Raw genomic sequence first — 27,101 nt, 5'->3', positions numbered from 1 at the left:
TGTTGAATATTAAATATAAGGCTAAATGGCATTCCTGGCCTTCTTAAAATTAGACAATGACTGATGCTTCTACATAGGCATGTTTGCACAGCACAGTATCTTCCACCCACACACTTCTACATTTCAACTAGTAAGAGAACTGTGTTGTAACATATGCTAGCTTCTCTTTTGGCTTGTTATTCCACAATCCATCACTCTTTATTTTATTACCTAATGTTGACCTGCAGAGGGAACAGTCCAAACTCCCCCAGCTTCAGCTGGATAATCTCTGCAAATAAAAACAAGGTTTATAGCTCCCCTGGCTGCAGCAGTGGAGATTCAAAGTCAAATGTCGGCTCCTCTGGGCACTACCCTCACTTATGATTTCTTGTTAATCACAAAGTGATCCCCCAGGTGTTGGAAAAAGACAGCCTTCTAAAGTTGTAGGCATAAGCAATGGTTCTAAAACTTGCATAAATATCACCCTTACATTTTAAGTAGCCTCATCAAATGATATGCCTTCTAACATCCTAACTGCTTCCAATACATCACTCTAATGGTTCTAGTGTAAATAAAATATATTCTATTCCTATTCCCATCCCATCTGTGGGACTTTAAAGGTCAGTATGATGTCACCTCTCAGTTTTTAACTCTGAACTGGCCTGCATTCCACAGCACAGACTGATCAGATTTTATCTGTGTTATGTAGTTTGTTAATGGCCAAGTGAGGTGAAGAGAGCGAATACTTCTGCAGCAACACTGTGTGCCACATCGTGTACCAAGGGCTCTCATATGCCTCATCTTACCTGGTCCTCATACAGCCCTCTGAGGCCCCTGATAACTATAAATTATGGAACCTGAAGGTCAGTGCTGAGCCACTTGGCTACAGAAAAATCCAATTTGATCCAGACCTGTATGACCCCAAAGGCCAAGCTTTCACCTCTCTTTGCAATTCTACTTCCAATCCACACCCCCTATTTATTTTTTAATCTTTTTTAGGTACTGGGGATTGAGCCCAGGGGCATTCTACCTCTGAGCTACACCCCCAGCCCTTTGTGGAGGGCCTCACTAGGTTGCTGAGGCTGGCCACGAACTTGCAATTTTCCTCTCTCTGCCTCCCAAGTACTGGGATTACAAGCATATGCCACCATGCCCAGCTTATTTTTAAATTTTGAAGCAGGGCCGAACTAACTTGCTAAGGGTCTCATTAAGTGTTGAGACTGCAATTCTGTCTCAGCCTCCCAGTACTGGGATGACAGGTGTGCACCACTATGATCAGCTTCCATTGACATCATTATTTGCATGTATGGAGTTCAGGTTTTCCCCATTATTTTGTTTCCCCTGGTAATTCCCACAGTCCTCACATTACAGTTGTTCTAAAAGGCTTGTGCCTTTGGTTGTGGACTTTGATTAAAGAATCGTTTAACTCACAAGTCACATTAAGTAATAAGCCAAACTAAATACCCTACATGTCTTTTATTTTATACATGCCAGTTCTTCATCCTGAATGTTTGTATGGAATACGTATGATCCATCACTTTTGTAGAGGAGTCAGCATGCTAATACACATTCTTAGGAATCTTTCTCCACAGAGACACTGTGTCTTAGTCATCAGCCTGCTATATAAAGATGTGTGCCTAAGATGCAGAGGCACACCCTCTGTAACTCCTCTGTGCCCATGTAGGAGGTACAAAAGACTAAGAACTGGAATAAAGACGTGTGCCCAAGATGCAGAGGCACACCCTCTGTAACTCCTCTGTCCCCGTGTAGGAGGTACAAAAGACTAAGAACTGGAAACTTGTTACCTAGTTTTATTTATTTATTTATTTTTTCTTTTTGGTACCGGGGATGGAACCCAGGGCATTCTCCCTCCAAGTTACACCCCCAGCCCTATTTTCAGTCTTTTTATTTTTGAAACAGGGTCTCACCAAGTTGCAAAGGGCCTTGCTAAGTAGCTGAGGCTGTCTGCGAACCACAATCTTCTGGTCTCCGCCTCCCAAATGCTGGGATTACAAGTGTATGCCACTATGCCCTGCCATCACCTAGGTTTTTTTTCTAACAATAATTTCAATCATATCATGTTACTGAAAGTGCACTGCAAAACTTATTTAGAATTTGTTTAGAGATTTTCTTTATCTGACAGTAGAAAATTATTCATATGATTAGAAATGGAAAAGTATTCACTTCCAAATAGGCTGTCCCAAGATTATCTGCATGGGGCTAGTACTTGACTTCTTTGCTTTTCTGATCCCCTGTGAAGCACTCAAAGGCCTCACAGGCATGGTGGACATGCACAATGGCTGGCTGGGGACACGTGCTTTCCAAATTCCACTCAAAGCCTTTTCTACAGTGGTCCTCCATGCTGGCACACTCACTCGATAGATACAGGGCTTTTTTCTAGTATAGATTGAATTAGTATCTAAAAGTAACATCTTTCATTAGTCCATTTATCCACCCATCCATTTATCCATGCATCCACCCATCTTTCTATTTCTCCAGCCCTACTCTCTCATCCATCTAATTCCTTCCAAGGGCCAGAAACATGTTGGGTACTGGTGGAGCTGTTAGAGATCAGGATAGCCACAATGTTGGCCTCAGGACACTCACTGTCTGTTGAAAGCAGGGTGAATTCTTTTTATGGTTTTATTGGTGCATGGTGCTTATATATCATAGTGCAGTATAGAGTAACAGGAATAGGCATGCACACAACACTTGGCATGCCTCCCTCCAGACCCAGCTCTACTCCTTCCTTCCCTGTACACATCAGTGAGATAGTATGAGTCATTTCAGGTATGTACATAGCATTATTTGAATTGATGCCTTCATGAAGGTTTGTTTTCACCTTCCACTAAACCCCCTCTATCACTCTGCTGGAGTCTCTCTTCCTTTATCTTAAGTTACTTTCATCAATCATTTTCTCTCTAGCATCTGCATATTAGAGAAAACACAAAAACCTGCTCACTTTCTGAGACTGGCTAATCTCACCGAGCATGATATTCCCTAGTTCCATCCACTTTTCTGAAAACGACATAGCTTTGTTCTCCTGTAGAGCTGAGTAAGATTCATCATGTGTATGTGGATCACAACTTATCACAACTTTGTGATCCATTCTTCTGTTGATGGACACCATGGCTGGCTCTGTAATTTAGCTACTGTGAGTTGTGCTGCTATAAACATGAATACGTATATATCACTATAATATTCTGACTTCAGTTCATGGAGAGATATTCAGGAGTGGTACAGTTAGGCCGTAGGGTGGTGTCATTCCCAGCCTTCTGAGGAGCCACCACACTCATCTCCGTAGCAGCTGTACTAATTTTCAATCCTACCAAAAGCGTATGAGAGTTCCTATTTCCCTCATCCTTGCCCACATTTATTATTGTTTGTATTCCTGATGATTGCCATTGTAACTGAAGTTAGAAGGAATCTACATGTAATTTCGATTTTCATCTCCCAGACTGATAAAGATATTGAACATTTTTCATATATTTATTGGCCATTTGTGTTTCTTCTTTTGAGAAATATCTATTCAGTTATAGTAACTACTAACAAAAATAATTAAATTGAGATAAGTAATTTTAAGGTGAATGATAAAGTGATACGTGAATATTTTACTACTAATAAAAATAATTAAATTGAGATAAGTAATTTTAAGGTGAATGATAAAGTGATACGTGAATATTTTACAAGAGAGACTGCCTTGGCTTCGAGTATCAGTGTGTTACGTATGCCCTGCCTTGGCTTAGGGTATCCGTGTTCTATTTATATGAGTGGATTACAACTGAGACCCAGAAAAAGAGAATAACATTTAACCAGAGGAAAAGGAAAATGCCTGGAAGTTATGTTCTGGGCAAAAAGGATAGCATCTGGTAAGGTCCTAAGGATATCAAGAGATTATTTTATTACAACAGGATATTACAAAGGATATCAAGAGATTACTTTATTACAACATTTGCAAACATTATGGGGTTTGGCCTAGTGTTTCTCCCTCCAACAGGCTTGACATGCAGTCAAGGGGAGACTTCCAGGGCATTGTTTGGACTGAAGACATGGAGTTTCCCCAGAGTGTAACAGGGGGATGCTGAGTGGGGGGCTGGAGGGAGCAGAACTGTGCTTTCACTCTTACCCATGCACTCTTTGGAGGAAGAAGAAGAAGGAGAGAAATGGTCGAGATGGAGTAAGTGCCTCATCTTTCCTGGGTCAGCCTCTAGACCCTTCCTTCCCACTTCTATCCACAGTTCCACAGAGCCTACCTTGAGCTACCTAATGCAGGGGCAAGCCAAGTAAAGCTGCCAGTCTCTGAAACATTCACAACTGAGGATTTAAATAGGATTTACCACATTTAAGGAACAGTTCTTGCTTTTTCACCCAAGAGAGCTAGTAAACTCACATGAAAAATCATGATCCAAATTACCTTAAGGCTAGTGAGGCAAATATTTTTATAAAACTTGTATACTAAAACTAATCATCAATTTTTTTATTTATATTTCACTTTACGTGTTTAATTCCAAGTTTCTAATGTTTTAAGGGTGTACACAAAACTATTCAGTGACAGAAAATTGGAGTAATCATAAATATGTCATTATGCATTGAAACAAACAATATTTTTATCATCCATAAAATCTAGTAATTAACAGGTATGTGAAAGTTTCAATATTGTCATAGATTAGTTTAAAAGTTATTTAAGATTGCTTAGATCTTATATGAGGAGAGTACATGTCTTATCATGTCTATTAGTAGTTAATTTCAGAAGAAATAAATCAGAACTGTAACCTACATTACCTTAGGTTGCAGTTTTTCAAGTTATTTTTATTTTGCTCCCATAATTTTCTTAATTTCAGAAAATACAGTATTGGTACTGATTCTTCCATTTATTTAAGATGGTTGGATATATTTTATTTGGTGCCTTAAAAACATATAGTATTCTTTCTCAAAATATTTTTAAAAGATTCTGCATAGTAAAAGAGGTGAAAAATGAGGAAAGAGTCCTCTCACAGAACGGAATCCAAGGACCCATACCTGGACAAACTGGAGGATGAAGTTTCAACAGGACAGTGAAGGCAACTAGCAGTTTCTGGTTCTGTTTTGAGGTTCGGGGAACTTGAGAGCTGTCATGTGGGATTACTGATTGCTGCCGTTGTCCACAAAGAGAGAAGACTGACCTCCACTGAGTGTACAGACCCACTGTATTCACAATCTGGCCTTGGGCCAATAAGTAAGGATGCTCCAATTACTTCCTCAGGAGTACAATGCACACACATGCCTGTGCAGACGACACCCTGAGTTCCAGTTTGCTCCTGTAAATGTCTAAGATGCAGTCTTCTAACCCACTAAGGAAACATGTACCACTTCTTCCAGACAAACTACACAGTAAACTTAATTCTAACCAAGAAGTGAAGGAGGGCAAGAATAGCCTTCCATGGGGGAGAAGTTTCTGGATACACTGGGTCTAACAGCATCATCCACACACAAGAATGAGCCTGTCACCAGGCCTTGCAAAGGCTCATCCTTCAAATAGGCTGCCCCTTTCCCTAGGTAGGGCTGGAGTGCTCTACTTTAGTCTTTGGGGTTTTTTCCTTTTGCAAGCCAGTAGTTGTGAAAATGATTTTTGTAAAGCAGCAGTGTTCTTCCTCCATTAAAAAAAAATATTCATTTAACAAAACTGAACTGAGGGTTTTACTATAATGCCACATATAACCAAAATGCTGGAGGTAAAACAAAAATAATTCAGATAACACCTCTCCTATGCTCTTGATATTTATCATAGTAGGCAGCATGTTTATTATTAAGAAATCACCCCTTACCTTCAAATGCACCTTTTAAATTTGTTTTGTGATACTGATGCTGAACTCTACAAACTTCATTTCTGCTTTGCAACCTGCTCCCTATTCACCTCTGCCAACAGTCACACAAGGGAAGGCCAAGAAGTTCAGAGGAAGAAAAGTGAAAGAACTTACTTCTTGTCCATCCCCTTGTAATTCCTGCCTGCCCCTCACTTCCTGTCTATCTTCTATAGTCTTCCTGTCTGCTCCATATGGACTTCCTGTCTGCCCCCTCATTTCCTGTCTGTTTTCTATAGACTTCCTGTCTGTCTCCTCTGGATTTCCTGTCCATCCCCTGTGGACACTTTTCTTGCTTCGCTGTAATGGCAGTTTGCTTCAGTAGAAGCAGCTGGTTCTGGTTTGAAGTTTGCTTTAAGAACCAGATGCATCACGCCTCTCAGAGTTTTCCTGGCCAGCCACTTGTACTCAGAGATTTGAGGCCCAGCCCTAAACTAATAAATTTTAATTATCCCAAACTTCGAGGACCTCAGTTATCTCAGCCCTAGGGTGGTAAGTGCTTCCTGCAGCTGCTGTTCACTAGTGCCTGAGCATTCTCTTTTTAAGTCTTCCAGTTTTCTAACCTACTTAATGCATTGAATTAATACATCTTTTCTAGTAATTTGTATAGCTTCTGTTTCCTGAGTGGACTGTGACTGATAGAGTTAATTATGTATATGCTGAATAAAAAATTGAAACAGAAGCAAGAAGTGTGTGTGTGTGTGTGTGTGTGTGTGTGTGTGTGTGCGTGTGTGTGAAGTTTAAATGGGTGAGCCAGGGAAGTCCTTATGTTGAAAGTGAAATTTAAGAAAAATAAGTCACATATGTGTTAAGCTGATACAATCAGGCTACTTCGGGTGAGCTTCAGACCAGGTCTGATTCTTCTTTAAAGAGTTTCATTTTTTTGGTCTCTTTTCCTTTTTTTGAACTGAATTGTTCATTTAAGAACTACTTCCTTTACTCTTACTTCCTTAAAAGTAAATTTCAGGCTTTCTTGTCATTCAGAAAATCCAATGCATGGATCATCCCCCAGAATCAACAGCCTCAAAAATCTTTTACTACAGGGATTCCTTTGGTTATTTTCAGATTAATCTTGTCCATGAAGAACCTCCTGGCTACCCTGGCTTTGGAGATGAAGACAATTCATAATGACCCCGATAGCAAATACTGGCTAACCATATAAGAGTCCCTATGTCAGCTGTTCTTGGTGGTGATGGAGAAAGTGTCTACATCATAACAAGAGGACATCATCAGTACCAAATAAAAACCAGAGTGGGGCACTGTCCTTGTCTTTTTCCCTCTGCTACCTGGCCCAGATCTCTAGATCAGGAACACAGTTTCACTTTTAAAATATCTGCACCTATTTCAACAAGTTGGAATGTTCTTTCAGTTAGTTTTTCCTTGTAATTGAAAAAGTAATATCATACAATGCATTTCATTGAAAATATTTCTACACAGAAAATTAAAAGAGAAAATTCTAGACCTGTATAAACGCTGCCTGGCTTTAGGATATTGTCCAAGGAACTTCACTGCTTTGTCTCTCACTTTTAATAGCCCACACATGAGTGGAGTGAAGCAATCCTACAGATTTTTTTAGTTTGAATTTTCTAGTCGTTTTTTGCAATAGTAAACTAATAAAAAAAATCGGTACATTCTTCAAGTATAAAATGTTACTTTGAACTACTTCCAATGATGAAATGCTTTTATTTTTATCAACTTAGAAACATTTGCAATTATAGTTATTCTTAAGTAGATACCAGAGATTTATGAAATCATTCCCTATTTCCAGTTATTTTCCTACAACTGTCTTATAAGTTTTCTAATGGACCAACTCTGAGTGTAGTACATGGCTCCTGATATTGATGCCGTCACCTGGTTATCCCATATTCAGTCTTCCCAGACAGTGATAACTTTCCCTTAAAATTCATGCTATTTCTTATGACCATCGCCAAAGATGATTCTTCCTTTTCTACTCCTGTTTTATTTTTCTTGCTCAAGAAAACTTTTCAAAGTCAGCTGAAAATTTGGCACCTTTTCAGACAGCTTCCTAGGATTTATTGGGTGCTTTAGAAAAATCTCTCAATGACTAGAATTTCCAGGGAATCCCTAGAGTTTGTGGCAGGAAATAAGACCCAGTACAATTCAACCCCAACTGAGAAAGTTTCCAGCCAAGGAAGGGGATTCTTAAACAGAACGGAGAACTATTGCATCTACAGAATTTTTTCAACATTTTTGAAACCAAGAGAATAATTCAATTTTTAGAAGTGATACCTACCCTATGTGTTAATGCCTTAACAAACAGCTCACTTTATATAAGAGGAGGTAAAACAGATATTTAAAAACATATGTATAAAACAGATATTTTATTTATTTATTTATTTATTTATTTATTTATTTATTTATTTTGTGGTACTGGGGTTTCTGGAAGCCCTTCTACCTCCGGGCTACACTCCCAGACCTATTTTATTTTTGGAAACAGTGTCTTTTAAGCCAGTGTGGCTGGCTTTGAACCTGCATGATCCTCCTGTCTCCACCTCCCAAGTGTGGGGATTAGAAGCGTGTGCCACCACGCCCGGCTAAAACAGATATTTTAAAACAGATATTTTACCAATGACATTTAACATATATATGCATTTTAAGCTAAAATTCTAATGTAACTATAGAGCTTATATGAAATCCTTAAACCCTATTCCTGTGATATGCAACAGAAAAACATTTCTAAACAAATCTCATTAAAATCACAAGTAATGGAGTTTTTAAAGTAGTTTTATAAAAAGTTTTGTGACTAAACCATTTCTTAAACTGTATGTTTTTCAAAAAAATTTAGGGTGTGTGACCATTATCACAAGAAGAAAGAAAGTAAAAATTTAGGGTGTGTGACCATTATCACAAGAAGAAAGAAAGTAAAATGGACTGTAGAACTACCTTTATATTTATGTATACTCAAAAACAGAGACTGAGAAGACTTAGTATTTCTATATATAAATCTGAAATACAATCATTCATTGCAAGAAAAAATTGAATTTGGTTAGTGTGTAACAAGAACTTGATGACATGCAGATGAATATACAAGGTTCCTTGAATAGGTTGTAGTCTAATATAAAAAAGCAAACCTGTAAAGAGATAATTATGGAGTGAATCCACGTGTCAAAACTAATGGACGCCTTGATTGTGAGTGATTAAGAGGAGTTTCTGCCATTTGCAACAACTTGGATGAACCTGGAAGACATTTAGTTAACTGAAATAAGCCAGATACAGAAAGACAGATACTAAATTATTTAACTTATATGTGAAGCCATTATAAAATACTCTCAAATGCAGAGAGTAGAACACTGATTACGAGGGCAACAGGGAGACAAAAGGGAGAAAAACAGATCAAAGTATATAAAATTATATAAGTCTAGATATGTAATGTAAAACAAGAGGACTACAGTTAATGGTATTGTCTTGTATACTGAAAATGTCCTGGAAGTGGATTTTAGGTGTCCTCCACATAAAGTATACAATACACATGAAGAGACCATGGAAAATAATGGATAATTCACTTTCTTATAGTAATTATTTTAATACATATGTCAAAAATCATGTTGTATACCTTAACTGTATAGGATAAAAGAAAAGATTTTTAAAATTTTAAAAGGAAACTATGAAGGCAGTGTTTCATAAGATGGAGAATACAAATAGAGAGAAATTACAAAAATAAATAAAAATTTTGGAATTTAAAAAAACTCAATTACATCCTTTTCAGGAAAATGGATGGAACTGGAGGACATTATGCTAAGTAAAATTAGTCAGTCACAAAAAATAAGAAATCAGATGCTTTCCTAATATGTGAAAGCTAAGGAGAAATGGGTCATAGGAGGAACTCTAGATGAAACAGGAAATCCTATAGAGGAGCAAACAAGACAACCTAAATGAGGGGATGGGCAGGGGGAAGAAGGAAATTCTCTAAAACACAAAATGTTCTTAAACATATTGAAGCAAACCACTAAGCCAAGCAAGGGAAGGAGGGATGGGGAGGGAATGGGGTGGGAACTGGATAGGGGCTAAATGGGTGATGTGTACATGTATGTACACACAAGTTTCTTACCCCAATATAATGTATGAATATAATGCACCAATAAAAGATTTAAATAAATTTTTTAGGATTTAAAATTTTTAATTTTTTTGGTGGTACTGGGGTTCCTGAAAACCCTTCTTCCTCTGGGCTACACTCCCAGATCCATTTTATATTTTTTATTTGGAAACAGGGTCTCTTAAGACAGCACGGCTGGCTTTGAACCTGTGTGATCCTCCTATCTTTGCCTCCCAAGTGCAGGGATTACAAACGTGCGCTACCACGCCCAGCCTTAAAATTTTTAATTTTAAAATTAAAATTTAAGGATAAATTTACCATGAGGGCTTGATAGCATATTTAAACTGTGAACTGAAAATCTTAGTACGTGAAAATAAATTAGTATAGATTATGCAATCTGAAGTACAGAGAAGACAAAGAATAAAGAAAATGTGCAGAGCCTCAGGGAAACAGGGAAGACTATTACGTGTACCAATTTGTGTGCACTGGAAGTACCAAAGGAAAATTAGTGGAGAAATGATGGCTGGATACATTCTCAATTGATGAAATTTTTCTACAAATATAGAAAGTTCATCTGAACCCAAGGAAGGTAAAAACAAAAATATTCATATGTGCGCACACCAGAGTAAAAATGTAGGAATATAAAAGCTAAGAAAAAGTCTTTAAAGCATCAAGGGAAATATGGCTAAGTGAAGCAAAACTTCAGTGAGATTAATAGTTTGTTCATCATCAGAAGCAACAGAATGACATATCGCAGCCCCTCTTCTCCTAAACCAACTCAACCAATGAAGGGCAGTTTTCTGTGTGACTCTGCATCAACCTAGTTAATCACACTTTCTTTCTTGTAGTTTCCAAGAATAGCTGTGGAATGTGCTGGAAACAACATCCTAACATGAGGAGAAAGTGGTGTGAACAGTCCCAGCTCTGCTCCAGCTCCCCCGTGAACCACCGTGTGCCTTGGTGGGTTTTGCCTGATGGGTCACATCCCCAGGGTACAAAGCCAGCCTGGGAAGCTCTCTAGGGTCCCTTACCATGGTTCAATTGCAACAGGCTCAATCAAGGCTAGGCTCCATCCTTTCTGGGCAGATTTATGAGACTCAAGCTCCAGCTCGTTGTGATGTCTAAACTCCTGTTGTCCCTGACAGTCTGTAATTAGGGGCCATCAAGTGTAACCTAGTGTAAACGTAGATGTCCTGCCTCGCCAGACTAGGAAAGTTGGTAACCAATATCTAAGGAATTTGCTTACCAAACAAGAAATCTGTAATCTCTATCCAGAACATCAGAGCCACAGTGGGATACAATAGAAAAGACAGACAATAATAAATGTTAGTAAGAGCATGGGGAGATTGGAGCATTCTTACAATGAATGGGGAAGTAATAGAAAATGGAACACCCACTGTAACAAACAGCTTAGTAGTTCCTCAAAGTGTTAAGTATAGAGATTAAACATGAACTACCAATACATTTCATTTTTCTTGGGCATCCACACTTTCTAGACATATGCCTATGAGAAATGAAAACACATGTCTACACAAACACTTGCATATAAATGTTCGGATCAGCATTATTCACAGTGGTAAAAAGAGAGCAAGCAGTAGTGTCTACCAACTAATCAATGGATAAATAAAAATAGGTGGTAGTCTGCAACGTCTTACAATTTAGCAATGAAGTATAAATAAGTAGTGATCCATGCTACACATGGATGATACATGAACGCATTATGATAAGAGAAGCTAGTTTAAAAAAACCCACATATACATATGTAAGAACACCAGTGCCAATCTCAATACCATGAGCATGGGTCAGAATTTGAGGAGGGAAGCAGGGGAAAGCTCACTCAGTGCTGTGTCTCTATCAAGACAAACGACATTATGACGTGACACTACCATGTACCAATACAAGTGTTAAAAATTAAAATAAGGGACTTCTGGGAAGATGGTGATGGAGAAAAGCGGGGCTTACAAGCCCTGCTAACAACCAATCTTTATTACCACAAAACCAGCGCCTTTCATAGCCAGAAAACACCATCAGCAGAGAAACAAAGATGTAAGTACAAGGGACAGAGAAAAAGAGGGCTGGAAAAACGAGACACCAGAAAGAAACCAGACCACAGTGCTGCGGCCGGAGCTGCGGCACGAAGTGGCAGGCGCCATCTTCCCTTGCAGCACCAGGCCCCGGGGAGGAGGGGACTCAGAACGGAGCCACAGAGGAGATACGCCGGCTTCATGCCCAAGGATGCGGCAGCAGCGAGCTCATGGGACGGCACCAGACCAACGCACTCAACAGCCCACCAGGCTCTAGAGAAGAGCGGCAGACAGCGAGCCGAGGTGAGTTGCTGCGGATCAGCCGGGTAGAATTCAGCAGATTTCTCGGCACAGGGAGCATCTAAAGCTTCCAGGGGCTGGGCTCAACACACCCTGCAGGGACTCATAGTGGAGCTCAAAAACAGAGAAGAAATATGCCAGCCTCACGGCTGAGGGCATGGCAGCTGCGCCATATTGCCACCAGTGGCAGCAGCAGCGAATCCACTACAGCTCCATCAGTGCACTCAACAACAGTGAGTCAAACTGCGGCCCCTAGAGGAGAAATCCCAGTACTGCACTCCCAGGGACTTGACCCAGTGAGGGAGTGGCGGTGGCAGAGATATAACACCATAGTCACAACTTCCATCAGGAGAACGCCCAACCTGGCACCCTCCATGGTCTAAAGCAGCCTCAATTGACTCCCTGGGTCTGAGACTTTGCAATACAACCCAGTAAAGGAGTAGTGGTGACTGAGATACCACAGACTAGAGATCCAGAGCACCTTAAGTGAAGTTGTAGTGAGCCAGGGAAGAACCCAGAGAAGGCACAAACTCCCAAAATTATGGAAAAGAGGAATAACAATGGAGCAATGAATGCCCACAATCCCACAATATCAGAACCTGATAAAAAAGAAATTCAGAGATTTCTAGAAGATCAGATCAGGAAAATAACTGTAGAAATAATAGAAGTGTTTCGAAAAGAATTCAGAAAGAGCCAAAGAGAGATAAAGGATGCAATTAATGAAGTAAAGGCCTCAATTCAAAGTACAAACAACTGATCAGACCACATGGAGAATAGAATCTCGCTCCTAGAAGATGATCATTCAAAAAATGAATGCATAGTTTCTAATTTAGAAAAAAAAATCCGACAGCAGGAATCTGACATTGAAGAAATATGGGCCCATTTTAAGAGAGCTAACCTAACAATAATTGGAATAGAGGAGGGAAAAGAAGGTGAAACCAAAGGGATCAACAATCTCTTCAAGGAAGTAATAGCAGAAAATTTTCCAAACATAGAGCAAGAGGTCGATACACAGGTCCAGGAAACTTATAGAACTCCCTTTAGACAGGATCGGAGAAGAGGATCCCCACGCCACATAATTGTCAAAATGACTAATGTGGAAGCCAAGCAGAGAATCTTAAAGGCAACAAAAACAAAGAGCCAAGTGACATTCAGAGGCAAAGCAATTAGAATCACTCCAGACTTCCCAAACCAAGTCATGAGAGCCAGAAGGGCTTGGAGTAACATATTCCAAACTCTGAAAGAAAACAACTTCCAGCCAAAAATTTCCTACCCAGCAAAACTTTCTCTCAAATTAGATGGGGAAATAAGAAGCTTCCACGACAAACAGAAACTGAAGAAAATTATGTCTTCAAAACCAGCGCTAGAGAAAATACTCAAAGAGATTAACTACGAAGAAGAAATAGGTAACACACACCAGAACCAGAGAAACAAGATTTTTCATCCAACAGACAACTAAGAATGGTTATCTGTGGAGATTCAATATTTATGTTAGTCTTTTACATATCTCTAAATTGTATTGTTTGCTTTTATTGTTGCTAATTTTTAGGATTTCTATTTGGAATAATAATATACCTTCAGATATAGCATTTGGAAATATTTTATCCCATTCTATCAGTAACTTTTAACTCTGTTTACATTGTCTTTGGATATACAATATTTTTTTTTTTACTTTTTAGGGAGTTTATTTACCCTTTTGTTGCCTGTGCCATTGAAATCATATCCAAGAAATCACTGCCAATTTCAATGTTGTGAGGTTTTATGACCCAGATTTTCTTCTAAAAGTTTATAGTCTTAAGATTTATATTTAGGTCTTTTATCTATTTTGAGTTAATATTTGTATATGTGTTAGGTAAGGGTCCAATTTTATTCTTTTCCATGTAATTATTATTTTTCAACAGTATTTAGTTAAAAGATTATTATTTCCTCCACCAAATGTTAGTGGAAACCTTGTCAAAAATAACTTGATAATATATGGAAGAATTTATCTCTAGGCTTGTATTTAACTCCAATGGTTTATATATCTGCCTTTATAAGAGTACTACACTGTTTCAATTATTGTAGCTTTATATGGTTTGAAATCAGAAAATATACATCTTCTAGCTTTGGTTTTTTCGAGATTGTTTTGGGTATCTAGAGTCCATATTTTATATTAGTATAAATTTTTTCTGAAAAATAAATAAATAAATAAATGTATGATAGTTTCACCTAAAGAAAAAGAAAAAAATATTCTCTGGTAAGAAAGAAAGCAAAAAGAAATGTTGAAATAGTATCTTTAAGTTATCAAAAGCTTGGTATCAGACAAATGAAACTGTTATGTGAGATTATCATTGTTAATTTTGGATAAATTGCTATAATACTAGATGTCAACCACTAAGCCAAGCATGGGAAGGAGGGCTGGGGAGGGAATAGGGTGGGGATCGGGTAGGGGCTAACTGGGCGATGTGTGCATGTATGTGTACAAAAGTTTGTGTCTATCCCAATATGATGTATGAATATAGTGCACCAATTTAAAAAAAAGAAATGAGAAAAAAATTAAAATAAGAATAAAAAAGTAAAAAGATCACATATACTGCATTTATGCTTATAATAAAATAACAGGCAAACTTACAGAAATATGAAGTACTTCATGAGAAGTGGAGATTAATTATAAGGAATTTCTTTCTGAATCAATGTTAATGACTCCGATTAGATTCTGAAGATAGCTGTACCACTCTGTGATCAAACTAGAATCCACTCAAGCATAAATTTCTTTCTTTCTTTTTTTATTTTTTTGGTGGTACTGAGGTTCCTGGAAGCCATTCTGCCTCTGGGCTACACTCCCAGACCTATTTAAAAAAATTTTTTTTTTTGGAAACAGAGTCTCTTAAGCCAGCGATACTGGCTTCAAACTAGTGTGATCCTCCTGTCTCCGCCTCCCAAGCACGGGGATTACAAGCGTGCACCACCATGCCCGGCTCAAGCCTAAATTTCTATGGGGTAAAATGCTGTGCTATGTTAATTATATGTCTGTAAAGCTGTGCTTTTCGTAAAGTAAATAGTATTTATCTCTGACTGATCATCAGGTTAAGTGAGATGCCAAGTGCAAAACTCTTAGCACCTGATTTGGCACAAGCACTCAAGAAGTTAACATGATTTTTGCTGCTACTAATCATCAACATTTTATCTAGTTCATAAAGGCTCTCCTTTGAACAGTTTTAAATATCTAACTAAAAAGGCAGAGCATGTTATTGTCCTTCACTTTTCTCCCTTAAAATGATGTTTATTTTGTGTTTGTATTAGAAAGCACCTACAGAGTGACACCCATTTTTTGGTGGTACTGAGGTTCCTGGAAACCCTTCTACCTCCGGGCTACACTCCCAGACCTATTTTTATACTTTTGCCTTTTTTATTTGGAAACAGGGTCTTTTAAGCCAGTGCCGCTGGCTTTGAACCTGCCCGATCCTCCTGTCTCCGCCTCCCAAGCATGGGGATTACAATAGTGCACCACCACGCCCAGCTGGAGTGAGACTCATTTTTATGCTTATGGTAGATGACCAAAACAGACAGGCAATATCATTTGATAGACACATAAGTATAACAGGTAATTTTTCTCTTATAAATATGCTTATTTAACAACATAATATTTTGGTTAATATAAGATACTTGGCGGTATTATTTATAAGATCTTATTTAGCGTACTGTTCCAAAAATAAAAAAGGGTTTAGTACACAATATTCAGCTCTCATTCATAATATTAATCTCTTATCTGTAGGTGGTGTTACCAAGGATTTCATAAGTACAATAGACATTAGCAGTATTCTCTAGTGCTTGTGATTTCTCCGTTTGTCAACGACATATCCCAACTTTGTAATGAGTGCCAGGCTTGGCCTTGGATTTTGGGTACCCCAAGTCCTGCCAAGGCAGGCTGAGGCACCCTGGGCTCTCCAGGTGCCCATATCTCTCCTCCATTGTTGTAATTTCCTGTCACAAAATGACATATTTTCCGTCTCTCTAATAAGACAATTTCTCCTCCTCAGGCCTTGAAGATCAGTCACAACCCACATCATTTTTGTCGACATGAAATCTAAACTAACATGCTTATTTCAGTTTTTCCTTCTTTTCTTTACAAACATTAACCTACTATAAATAAAGTAACACCAGAAAATATATTCCATACTTAAGCCAATCATTAGAACACTATTAGGAAACTGGTCCCAAACTCAAAATCTGAGGACTAGAGAGAAACTGATATTGCTTTGGAAGTCCTGTTGTCTCACAACTGTAAATCATAAACCGTTTTTAATCAATGACGCATGATATTACACTCTTAGGCATTTTTAAACTTAAAAGTAACATTTTCCTTCTGCAGGTTAAATAGGGAGAATATGGGGCATTTCCCACTAGACACCCTCTGGGCATCCACGTACTTTCCACTGGGATCTTCCAAGATGTGTGGACAAAAATACAATTGGCTAAGACCTGGATGCACTTGGACACAAATCCCTTAAATTACAAAGTCCTTAAGTTATCATCAAGTAAAAGCCGCCCACACCCACTCAAGGATGGTGTGGACCCCGTGTTCAAGAATAGGTGTGTGTGAAAGCAGCCAGCTTGTCTACCTCTATATCCTTGTGATGCCATAAGCCAGCAAGCCCCATGCAGAACACAGCTCCACCTGACAAGAACCCGTGCAGGTAGCGGGGAGGGCAGCGGGGCCACGTATGCATGTGTGAAATAACCCTAACCCCCTCGCTTTCACAGCACAGTCGACATGCAGGGTTTCTACTACCTTTCTATGAATACCCTAATAAAACAAACAGGAAGTAGATTTGAACTTACAGCTCCCAACCTCCCTCCTGGTTGATAATACAACAAAGCTTTTTTTTTTCTTTTTACAAAAATCTTATGCCACAGTATTCGCTTCTGTGCATGCCAGGCAGCAAGCCCATTGCCTGAGATCAAAGAACAACGGAAATTTTTGTTGATTCTTGACTCCCATTCGAGATATGAATTGGTCAAGTCCTTTTTTTTTTTTTTTTTTAGGTACTGGAGATTGAACTCAGGGGCATTCTACCTCTGAGCGACACGTCCCCCAGCCCTATTTTATTCTTTATTTTGAAACACAGTCTCACTAAGTTGTGGAGAGCCTCACAAGTTGCTGAGGCTGGCCACGAACCTGTGATCCTCCTGTTTCAGCCTCCCAAGTTCTGGGATTATGAGTGTGTGCCACCATGTTGAGCCAGGTCAAATCCTTTTCTTGAGCAAAACATCAATTGAGGAATGAGTGATATTGCAGGTCAGTGGTGTAACACTTGCTTAATAACACAAAAATCTCAACTGGGAACTACCTTAGACTTCAATTAGAACCTGAAGGAGCCGAAAGTGAGATCAGTGACCCAAAGAAGCTATCATAATGGAACAGGCACACTTTTGTTTCTCATATGTTAGCAGATTTGAAAGTGGAGCAACGAGCTAACCATTGATCAGGAAAGAAATAACAGATTGACAGCTCCCTGAGAATCCCATTTATTGGGTTCGGTATAGATGCACCCTGGAGAGCTCACGCACTGATGTTCAGAGTTGATGCAGTTAGCCATGACGGCTGTAATCCCATCAGCGGGAAGACCAGTACAATGGATTTACTGGATGGTAATCTGGGCAGGTGGGGAGTGGCTGGGGAAGGTGGGTCTTCGGAGGTGTGGTTTTCAGGATTCTGCCTGTGTCTTTGAATCCCCTTGTGGGCTAGCTCCTTTGCTTCCAGTCTCCATGATATGAAAGCAGATCCCTTGCTCTCTCCCTCTCTGCTTCCTCCCGCCATGCCCTACACTCCACAGACCTGGCCTCACATGGACTGAACTGTAAATCTCCACAAACTGTGAACAAATAAATCTTCTGCCCTCTAAGTCGTGTGGTGAGTTGTTGTAGATCATAGTCCTGAGAATGTTGACTGAGACACCACTTAGTATTTTTTTATTATCTGGTTAAAGAGAGAGGGTTTTTAGCCTTCCTCTTTCTTTAAAAATGTCTCGATTTGTCCTGTCTTGCAATAAATGCTCCCAGCCTCTCACTCTTCAAGTTAGTTGAGATCATGTTTGTAATGACCATCGATAGACAAATATCAAGGGGGATGGAATTTATGCATTTGCAAGATTAATGGTGAAGGCATACCAATTTCTATTCCCAGGACCACGAGATCACATTTCATTGTTTATTGCCCTGAGGAGCCCTTTTTTCTATTATTTTTTTACTTCTTTATCTTTCATGTAATTGTATACTTACAGCTTTTACTGTTAACTCCCATCATGGTCAAAGAAAGCCAGAAATCTCAAGCCGCTGCCAGCCAACCTAATTCATAGGCCAGATTCCAGGGCATTTCTCAACTACCATGGGAGGGCCCTGCCTCGTGGGGACCCCAGGACATTATGGGCCTACACTGTATCCCTGCTGGTTTAAGGCATGCACCTTGCCCATCACCACAAACAAATCCAAGACTTCCAAACTCAGAAGGGCATGGCACAGCTTTCTACCCCACAGATGGCTTCTATATCTGGCTTAAGCCTTTGGTGGGTGGAAGAAAATTAAGGAATACACACACACACACACACACACACACACACACACACACACACACATATATATATATATATATATATATATATATATATATATATATAATTTTGTGCATTATGTAAAGAGCGTTAGTCCATTAGTTAAGGAAGAAGTATTTTTCTTGGGAGAAATCAGCCACAGTGTCTTCATGCTTAATGAGAGTGCCAAATCAGCACCTCTATATCCCTGCCAACTCCCTGTTGTATACATCCTCAAACCAAAAGCCTTTTGAAAATGAGAGCAGAGATGAGATCAACTCCTATCAAATTTCTCTAAAGGAAGGATACCAATATTTAAAAGTATTTTAATGGGTGTAGCATTTGCCTATACTTAGTTATTTTAAGTAATTGGTTATGAATAATTTTTCAACATCCAATATTTCACTCACATACACAAGTCCTTATAAAATGTTGGGTCAGAAATTCCTCTTTCCATAAAGGAGAGGAAATGCTAGACCAGTTGTAATCATTTTCTGAAGATGAAATCCAGAACTGTTTGCTAAACTTTAATATCATCAAGACCCAGAAGTGTTTAGACCATGGTTTCACTCTACTCTCTAAGGTATGTTGTACTGATCTTGTCTGAAACTAATTTGTGGCCAATAACCTGAGCATATTCTAAGCCCTTTCCCCCTAGATAAAGGGAATATTTTGAGAGCTGTAAAAGAGGATCCATTGAGATTTCAGCTTGAGTAGGCCTAAGGGATGCAGCAGAGTCCAAGCTGGGTTTATGATCCTCATTTGAGGGTCCTTGCAACATGGAGCACCTGAAGCCACTAAGCTCAGTGCAAAGTCTAAGACAGTCAGAAGTGAGAATGAACCAGTAGACTGATGTCTGGTAAGGCCAACATTGCTTTGGCATGGCTGAACACACACTCTCATCACCAGAATGACAGAAGAAAACATCCAGAGTCTCCAAACCGGACCAAAACAACCCACCCAGCCATCTACTGAATGCTGCTGTTTCATTCAAAATGAAGATACTTTTCCCGTTTCCACAATGGGCCCTTAAACAAAATAAAAACATGCCCTGAAAATCATTCAGACCTGGCCACAAGTTACGTACTTTTTTAAAAAACAGAAGTGTTCTTCCACTGTTATTCTAGAACAACCACCAAAGGGTGGAACAGTACACTCTGGCCCCTGGGTACTAGGAAGCAGCCCGGTATATCTTAGAAAGTATGACATGTGCTGATTTTCCACCTGCATTTACAGATCAAAGACATCAATTAAAGTGGAGCTATTTCCAGGGAAATGTCTGGGGATGCCTCCCTAAAGGGGGCTTTGCGGCTGTGACCCACTCGCTGTGACAGGGCTGTGCGTACTCACCAGACCTCGGCAGGTGGAAAGGGCCACCGAGGAGTTCCTGTGGGCCCGCAGGGAGCCTTGGTAGAAGCAGAACTCCTCTGGTGGGAAGCTCTGCACCACTTTGGTCCCTCCCTTCCCCAGTGTCTGCACCAGGAACCCGGGAGCCACCAGGCTGCTGGAAGCTCTTAGGTCCACGTGGAAGTCATGCCTGAAGCCCTTCAGCCGCAGGTGCAGAGCATCCCCATCCAGCTGGGCCACCGCTCGCCGCTGCCGCTGGTGGTGCATGATTTCATGGGACACATACTCTCCTCTGCAGTCAACCTCGTAGGCAGACACCAGGTCATACTCTGAAACCAAGAGGAGGGAGAGGCTGAGTAATGTCAGGGTTCTGAAAAGTATCAGGAAATCTTAGAAAATTATGACTACCTTCCATTTTCACCCAGTCCTCCATGATGGAGGAAAATTCAACACCTTCTCATTCTCTAATTCAAATGTGGAATAAATAACTTTAGAGTCAAAAGGGAGAATCTTAAAAGTGGCTTATAGGTAAACCACTGCCATCTATATAATGTTCTATTACCAGTACAGAACATTTTATTTATTTATTTATTTATTTATTTACTTGTTTTTTGCAGTACTGGGGATTTAACCCTGGAGCATCTATCTCTGAGCGACACACTTTAGCCCTGTTTTATTTTTATTTTAAAGCAGGGTCTCACTAAGTTGCTTAGGGCCTCAGTAAGTGTTGAAGTTGTCCTTGAATCTACAATCCTCCTGTCTCAGCATCCTAAATACTGGGATTATAGGTGTGAGCTACCACACCCAGTCATTCTATGACATTTAAAATAGAAAACAGATTATGTACCAAATAAAGCCAAAATTGTATTTTAGGATTATATTTCACCAATTTTCTTGATAAAGTTACTGTCATATAAAATCACTTTTAGAGTTCTGAAACATTCCTTTAGTCATGTTCTTTCTGTTTTTGATTAACATCTTCATTGAACTGATGGGAAATTTTAGTTTAAAATTTTCATAACTTTTTAGAAAAGAGCTGAAAAGAAAAATAAGGTGGACATTCTTCCCCGTCTAATTATTTATGAAGTCATTAGACTGGACATCTTAGGAGAGAATGCAGAACGTAGCCATAGACAAGGTTTCCCAGCTGTTAATCTGGAAATGCTCTGTGCATCTGCACCCACTTGAGACGTGGTGGACCTTCCTCTCACCCCAGGTCCTCCTTCCTGTCCACCGGGGGCCTTGTGGCTTGACGAGAGCTCACACGCCCCGGCCTTTGGAAGATGAGTGCCATACTCTTCTTCCCACTGCAATTTATAGTGTGCTGTCTAAACATATGCAAATTAATTCTTTTTAAAAAGTAAAAGAAAACTCAAAGACATTGGCAGATTTCTGGGCATGCGGATAAGCCCGCAGGGCTCTAGCCTTAGGTATCTTCTGGGATTGTACCCAGGGTCAAAACTGGTTAAGCTGTCTACAGTGTTAGAATGAAGGGGAGATGGATCAGGAGTTAGCTTGTCTGGTACATGTGCAGGTCGCCAGTCTGTTCTCCATGCTATTTGTAAAGAGGAAAAGAAAGTGTGTACCTGTGTGGCTTGCATTTGCCCAAAGCAAGTCCCCAGTGGTGAGGCTTAAGCCCTGCTTATCCTTGGTTCTGGGGTTCTGGGGACAGTCTGGTCTGATACAATTTGCTAATGCTTTGCACCCATCTGACCCCTCTAGGGATCATTCACCTCTCAGACTCCCAGCCCTCCTTCAGGGCAGTGCAATGGTGACAGAGGAAGGACTTGGGACTGCCCCAAACTATGCTAAATAGCAAACTTCATTGCGTATTAAAAGGTGAAAACTATTTTTAAAAGACAAATTGTTCCCAATGACAGAAGCCACACTCTTATAATTTTATTTTGTAGGGCAAATAATATGCATCTTTCACTTGGGGAGAGGGACCTACAGTCATAAATCTCTTTTACATAGACACACAGTGATTATGCTGAGCAATGCTTGGCAAACACTTCCCTGGGAAGAAACGGCCCGGTACGAGACATTCTACTATTCCCTGGTGTGAGCAATCCTACTATGACAGACTTCAATGGCCAGCCCCTCACTATTGAAGACCAAGGTAGGAAGAGACAGACAGCAGGTGCTTCCTGTGGTGGGTGCCCATCACGCAGACATTAGGGTCTGCATGGTGGGTACCATGACCTCAAGGATACAGGGGACTGCAAAATATGCTAAACTAGGATATGATGGGCTCTAGGTATTTTAATTAATATAATTCATTTCACTATATTTTTATTTACCTAATTAATTAATTAATTTACAGTGCTACAGACTGAACCCAGGGATATTCTACCTCTGAGCTATACCACCAGCCCTATTTTTATTCTTTATTTTGAAACAGGGTTTCATTAAGTTGTGGAGGGCCTCACTAGTAGCTGAGGCAAGTTGCGAACCTGTGATCCTCCTGACTCAGCCTCCTGCGTACTGGGATTACAAGCCTGTGCCACCATGCCCAGCTGTATATTTTAATTTTTAACAACTAGCTGATAGAATCCCTGGAAAGGTAGCCATCATCCCTCAACAGCTGGTGTGTCCTAGGCCAAGACCACCCGTCTTGGTCTTAGCAGGTGCCAATATCTAATTACAGTGGTACATTTGTAGAAATAAAGCATTTAAGTCTCCCATTAAGGACTAAAAGGTAAGGCTGGACCAGCAGAAAGGGAAATCAAGCTATGCCTAGTCTCCTTCCTATTGCTTAATTACTTCAAACACACAGCAACACTTGAAATAGCCCTTAGAAGAGTTACTTTAAACCAAGCCTATGACCCTAAATACTTATTGCAAAATGGACACATGTATCAGATTCCCTTCCTCAGGGCAAAGAAGAAAATCCTGCTGGAAGAAGACATTCCCTCAACTCCGCCCAGCTTCTCAGTTAGGGTGCCCCTGTCTCCAGGACACATCTTGGGTCGTCACAAAGAGGAAAGGACAAAGAATGCTCCTGGCATCTCCTGGGGAGAATCCAGGGCCGCTGGACAGGCTGCAGGTACAGAACAGACCCTCCCCAGTGCAAAATGCCACCCATGCCAGGGGTGAGAAATGCTGATTCAGTGGAGAAAGATGCCCTCAGAATCCAATTTGTACTCTCAGTAATGAACTGAACACACAAAGGGTCATGACTAAAGAATTCAGTGGATGAACTAAGCAAGCACAGCATCTCCCCAGACACTCAGTGTTTGGAGAGAAGTCAAAGTACAACAGCAATAAACCCGAAACCTTAAACTCACTTTACACTTATGTTTTAAGATTATAACCCCCCCCAAACAACAGCTTGTTATTTTAAAAAAGAAAAAAGAGATCACTCTTGGCAATCCTTTAAATAAGACTGGTCCATGTGGATGCTTCAAATGAGACATTTGCAGATGGCTGCCCAGCTCAGTACACTGACCCACAAGAGGTTTTCTTGACCCCAGCAATGCTCTAGGAAGACTGATTCATGATCACGTAAGGTGTAGACCAGGTGACCGTGCTGGGCCGGCAGGTAGTGGCTCCAGAGAGCTGACTTTCACATTCTGTCTTAGTTCTGTGTTCAGTGGTGGCTAGGAATTGGCAGTGCTGTGAGTATTTATGCCACATGAATCAACAAACGCTACAAACCGGAGCCTCACGCTCCTGCCACCCTGCTGAGAAGTCCACCCCTGGGTCAACCTGGAAGAGACCGCCCAGTCTCATGGTATCAGGATGTGTGAGCGTAAGCCATTATTATAAACTTCAAATACAAAAACACAAGCACACGTCTTTTATGTTCAGTTACTTAAAGTTCTAAAGAACTTGTAAATCTTGCCTTAAAAGCCAAATTTACCGTCTTTTTTTTTTTTTTTTTTTTTACCACTAGGGACTGAACTCCGAGGCATTTCACCTGCCTGAACAGCGCAGGCAGGTACGTGCTAGAAAACAGATGCACAGCTCAGTGAGCAAGAGGGAAGGTGGGGCGGCGGCAGGGCGGGGCCAAGCCCTGCACCCCTGCGGTCGGGACTCACTAGGTTGCAGAGATTGACCTAAAATCTGCCATCCTCCTCTCTCTGCCTCACGAGTACTAGGATTACAGGTGTGTGCCACTACGTCTGGCTCCAAACTTACTTTAGAAATTAAAAAATTAACAATCTGTGCTATGTCTTGCTCTTAATAGGAGCTAGTAGTGTTTTTATGACAGAGATAAATCTGTAGGGAAAAGTATGTCTCCCATTAAGGACTACAATGTAAGGCTGAATCAGCAGCCAACGGCATGATTACATGATTACTTCAGGCACTTAACAATGTTTGCAAAAACCATTGGAAGTGGTACTTTAAACCAAATTCATGGTCCCAAAGAGTTAGCTGAAAACCAACTTGTACCATGAAACGTCCAACAGTAAACTATCCCCAGTCAGACTCACACAAAATATATTATAGTTCTCTACCCCAGATCCAAGCAGGGGCACTATTGAACAGTCTCTACTCTGGTCGTGGGACACTTTCTACCAATGCCCACTTTCTCCATTTAGACTTTGACAATCAAAGAGCTAAATACAGCCGCTGGAGGATGGGAAATGAGGACGTGGTCCATTCGCTAAGCTAGAACTTCCCTTCAGTGGTCCATGCCTTCCCTGACCAAGCCAGGTAAATACCGTGGACACACAGTGCTTCTGATACTGACCAGGACACCAAGCAGTGAGAGCAGCTTCAAAGGCTGGCTCACCTGAGACAGGTACGGAAGGAGACCCGTGGTCCTGCGCAGGAAGCCTCGCTTGCTTCCTGTGATTTCTTGTCGGTCTGTGATGTTTTTATCTCAAGTAAATAAAACTTTCCCAATACTATAAAGTACTCTAAATTGTCCTAAGTCCCTCTGGAATTTTTTTTCATTATTTTATTCTAAAACTAGAACTTCTTACAAAATGTGAAGGTGAACCCTTAGCTCTTAATGTGATTATGCTCTAAAATGCATCATAAGGGAAGCCGGGGGAGGTGGGCAACCACAGAAGGGAGCTTTAAACACATGAGTAATTACCTTCTCTTGTAAACACAGCGAAAATAATTTTTAAACATTTTATATTATTTGCCTGTAGCGCTCTCTGGTGGCGCTCAGTGGATTTTATGGTCTAACACCAATCTGCTACTTAGCACTTTATGTTATCCAGGTACTCATGGGAGAAGTTCAACAGCTATTGCACAAATTGCATTCTTGTCTTTTATGAAGAAACTATATTGAAAAATTAGTAATTATTAACTGTAATTGTCTCCATTTCCCTGAATGTACGCTGAGATGCTGGACCCCGGTTTTTCCTCTGAATGTCAACACTGTGGGAGTCTGAGATGGCAAAAGATTGCGGAAAAATAATGTGAAATACTAGTATTCGGTCACTGCTCTCAGATGCGGCTCAGATTAAAACCACCTAGGAGAGCCATGCCACAGGTCCGCCTTCCCGTGCGTCTGATGGGTGGCAGGGCGGAGGTGCTTGCCTGTGGGATGTCACGGTTACAGACGCCATTGGGGCAGAGAACTGCAGGCCCACCTCGCAGAAGGATCGCCTTCGCGCACGTACCAAACCACGTCCCGCCCCGGGACAGGAGCGCTGCTGAGGTGCCACGAGGGATGAACAGCCAGGGCGCGCCGTCTTAGGTTTCGGTTACGCCCCAGTTCCTGGAGAGCATGAACTCTGATAGCTAGACAATAAGCTCCCCAGAGAGATCGGGGCCTTTTGTCTGCGGCTTTGATAGTCAAAGACAGAAACTTCGACGTAAAAATTTTTTAAAAAAGGGAGTAGGAGTAGACCAGCAGAGAAGGAGGAGAGAGGGAGAAGGGGATAATACGTTCCTTATAATGGCTTGGTGTCTGCATTAGCAAGCTTACAGTGCTGATACAGTAGCCTTCCTAAGCGCCTTAAATTCTCTAAAAATAAAATATATCTCCCCACCTTGTCCCCTACAGTAACTCCGGCCAACCTTGCTGTTTTACTAGGAAACACACTTGAATACTGGTGGAGGTCCACGCAGGAGCGCGCGCTCACCCAGCAAGGAACAGCAGAGTTGCGATCCATCCCCGCGCCTCATACAGTGGCCCTAAGTGTGCGTGGGGTTGGAGCGGGCACACTCGGGGGTCGGAGCCCCCGCCTGGCCGACTTACCGCCACTGTCCCCCCAGCCGGTGGGCTCCGAGGAGAGCGCGGGGTGCGGGGCGTCGGCGGCTGCGGGTCCCACGGCGCAGGCAGGTGCGTGCTGGAAAAGAGCGGCACAGGGGTGAGCGGGGCGGCGGGCGCGGCGGGCAGGGCGCCCCGGGGTGCGGCGGACTCACCTGCACGCCGGCCTGCGCCAGCAGCAGCAGCCACAGCGCCGCGCGGCCCCAGGCCCGCCGCCCTGGGGGCGCCCCGGGGCGCGGCTCGCGGGGGCGCATCGCGGGCGAGGGGCGCGCGGAGACCACGGCCCGCGGCCGGCGACTCCTGCGCTCGGCTGTGTGCAGGGCGGAGTGGCCGAGCCCGCCCGAGCCGTGGGAGCGCGAGCGAGGAGGAGGCGGCGGCGGGAGGAGGAGGCGGGGGGGGGGGGGGCAGATGGGAGAGGACCCAGCAGGTCGGGCCGTCAGCCGAGCACCCTCCGGGCCGTCGGGCTGCCGCCCCTGGGCCGGCCTCTGGCCACGGCGGCCTGAAGGGTTCCCACCTGCAATGGCCGGGCCAAGCTGCCCGAGCGCCGGGCACCTGCAGCCCTTGAGTGCGTCAGGAAGCACCTAGGGCCCTTAGGTCTGCGGTCAGCCCAGGCCGGGGCGCCCAGAGCCAGCCCGCCCGCCCAGTGGGGGATACTGTGCGCGCCAGGACCCTCTGGGGGACATGCGAGACTGCGTATAAACGGGTCTTTTTAGGGCTGGTTTTTTTAGGGAGGACGCGAGGCGGTGCTGGAGGCTGAATCTCCCACGCCCCGGCCCGGTAGGTGGCAGCGCTCGCTGCTGAGAGGTTCACAGT

General features: G+C 41.7%; 1 protein-coding gene across 1 annotated transcript in view; it reads right to left on the bottom strand.

Moving 5' to 3' along the window:
• Positions 1 to 26,542, bottom strand: part of ADAMTS16 (ADAM metallopeptidase with thrombospondin type 1 motif 16) — a gene marked incomplete at both ends in the record, with an annotated part of 178,275 nt that extends 151,733 nt beyond the window's left edge. Inside the window, 4 exons of the mRNA XM_080697811.1 lie at positions 20,117 to 20,483; positions 25,666 to 25,861; positions 26,277 to 26,367; positions 26,444 to 26,542. Of these exons, the coding sequence (XP_080553937.1) occupies positions 20,117 to 20,483; positions 25,666 to 25,861; positions 26,277 to 26,367; positions 26,444 to 26,542 (753 nt within the window). The remainder of the gene's footprint in view (positions 1 to 20,116; positions 20,484 to 25,665; positions 25,862 to 26,276; positions 26,368 to 26,443) is intronic.
• Positions 26,543 to 27,101: the final 559 nt, after the last annotated feature.

The sequence above is a fragment of the Muscardinus avellanarius genome (assembly GCF_963383645.1).
Source record: "Muscardinus avellanarius genome assembly, chromosome: 1".
Lineage (NCBI taxonomy): Eukaryota > Metazoa > Chordata > Mammalia > Rodentia > Gliridae > Muscardinus > Muscardinus avellanarius.
Note: the sequence above shows the minus strand (reverse complement) of the source record. Positions and strands in the feature narration are given on the sequence as shown.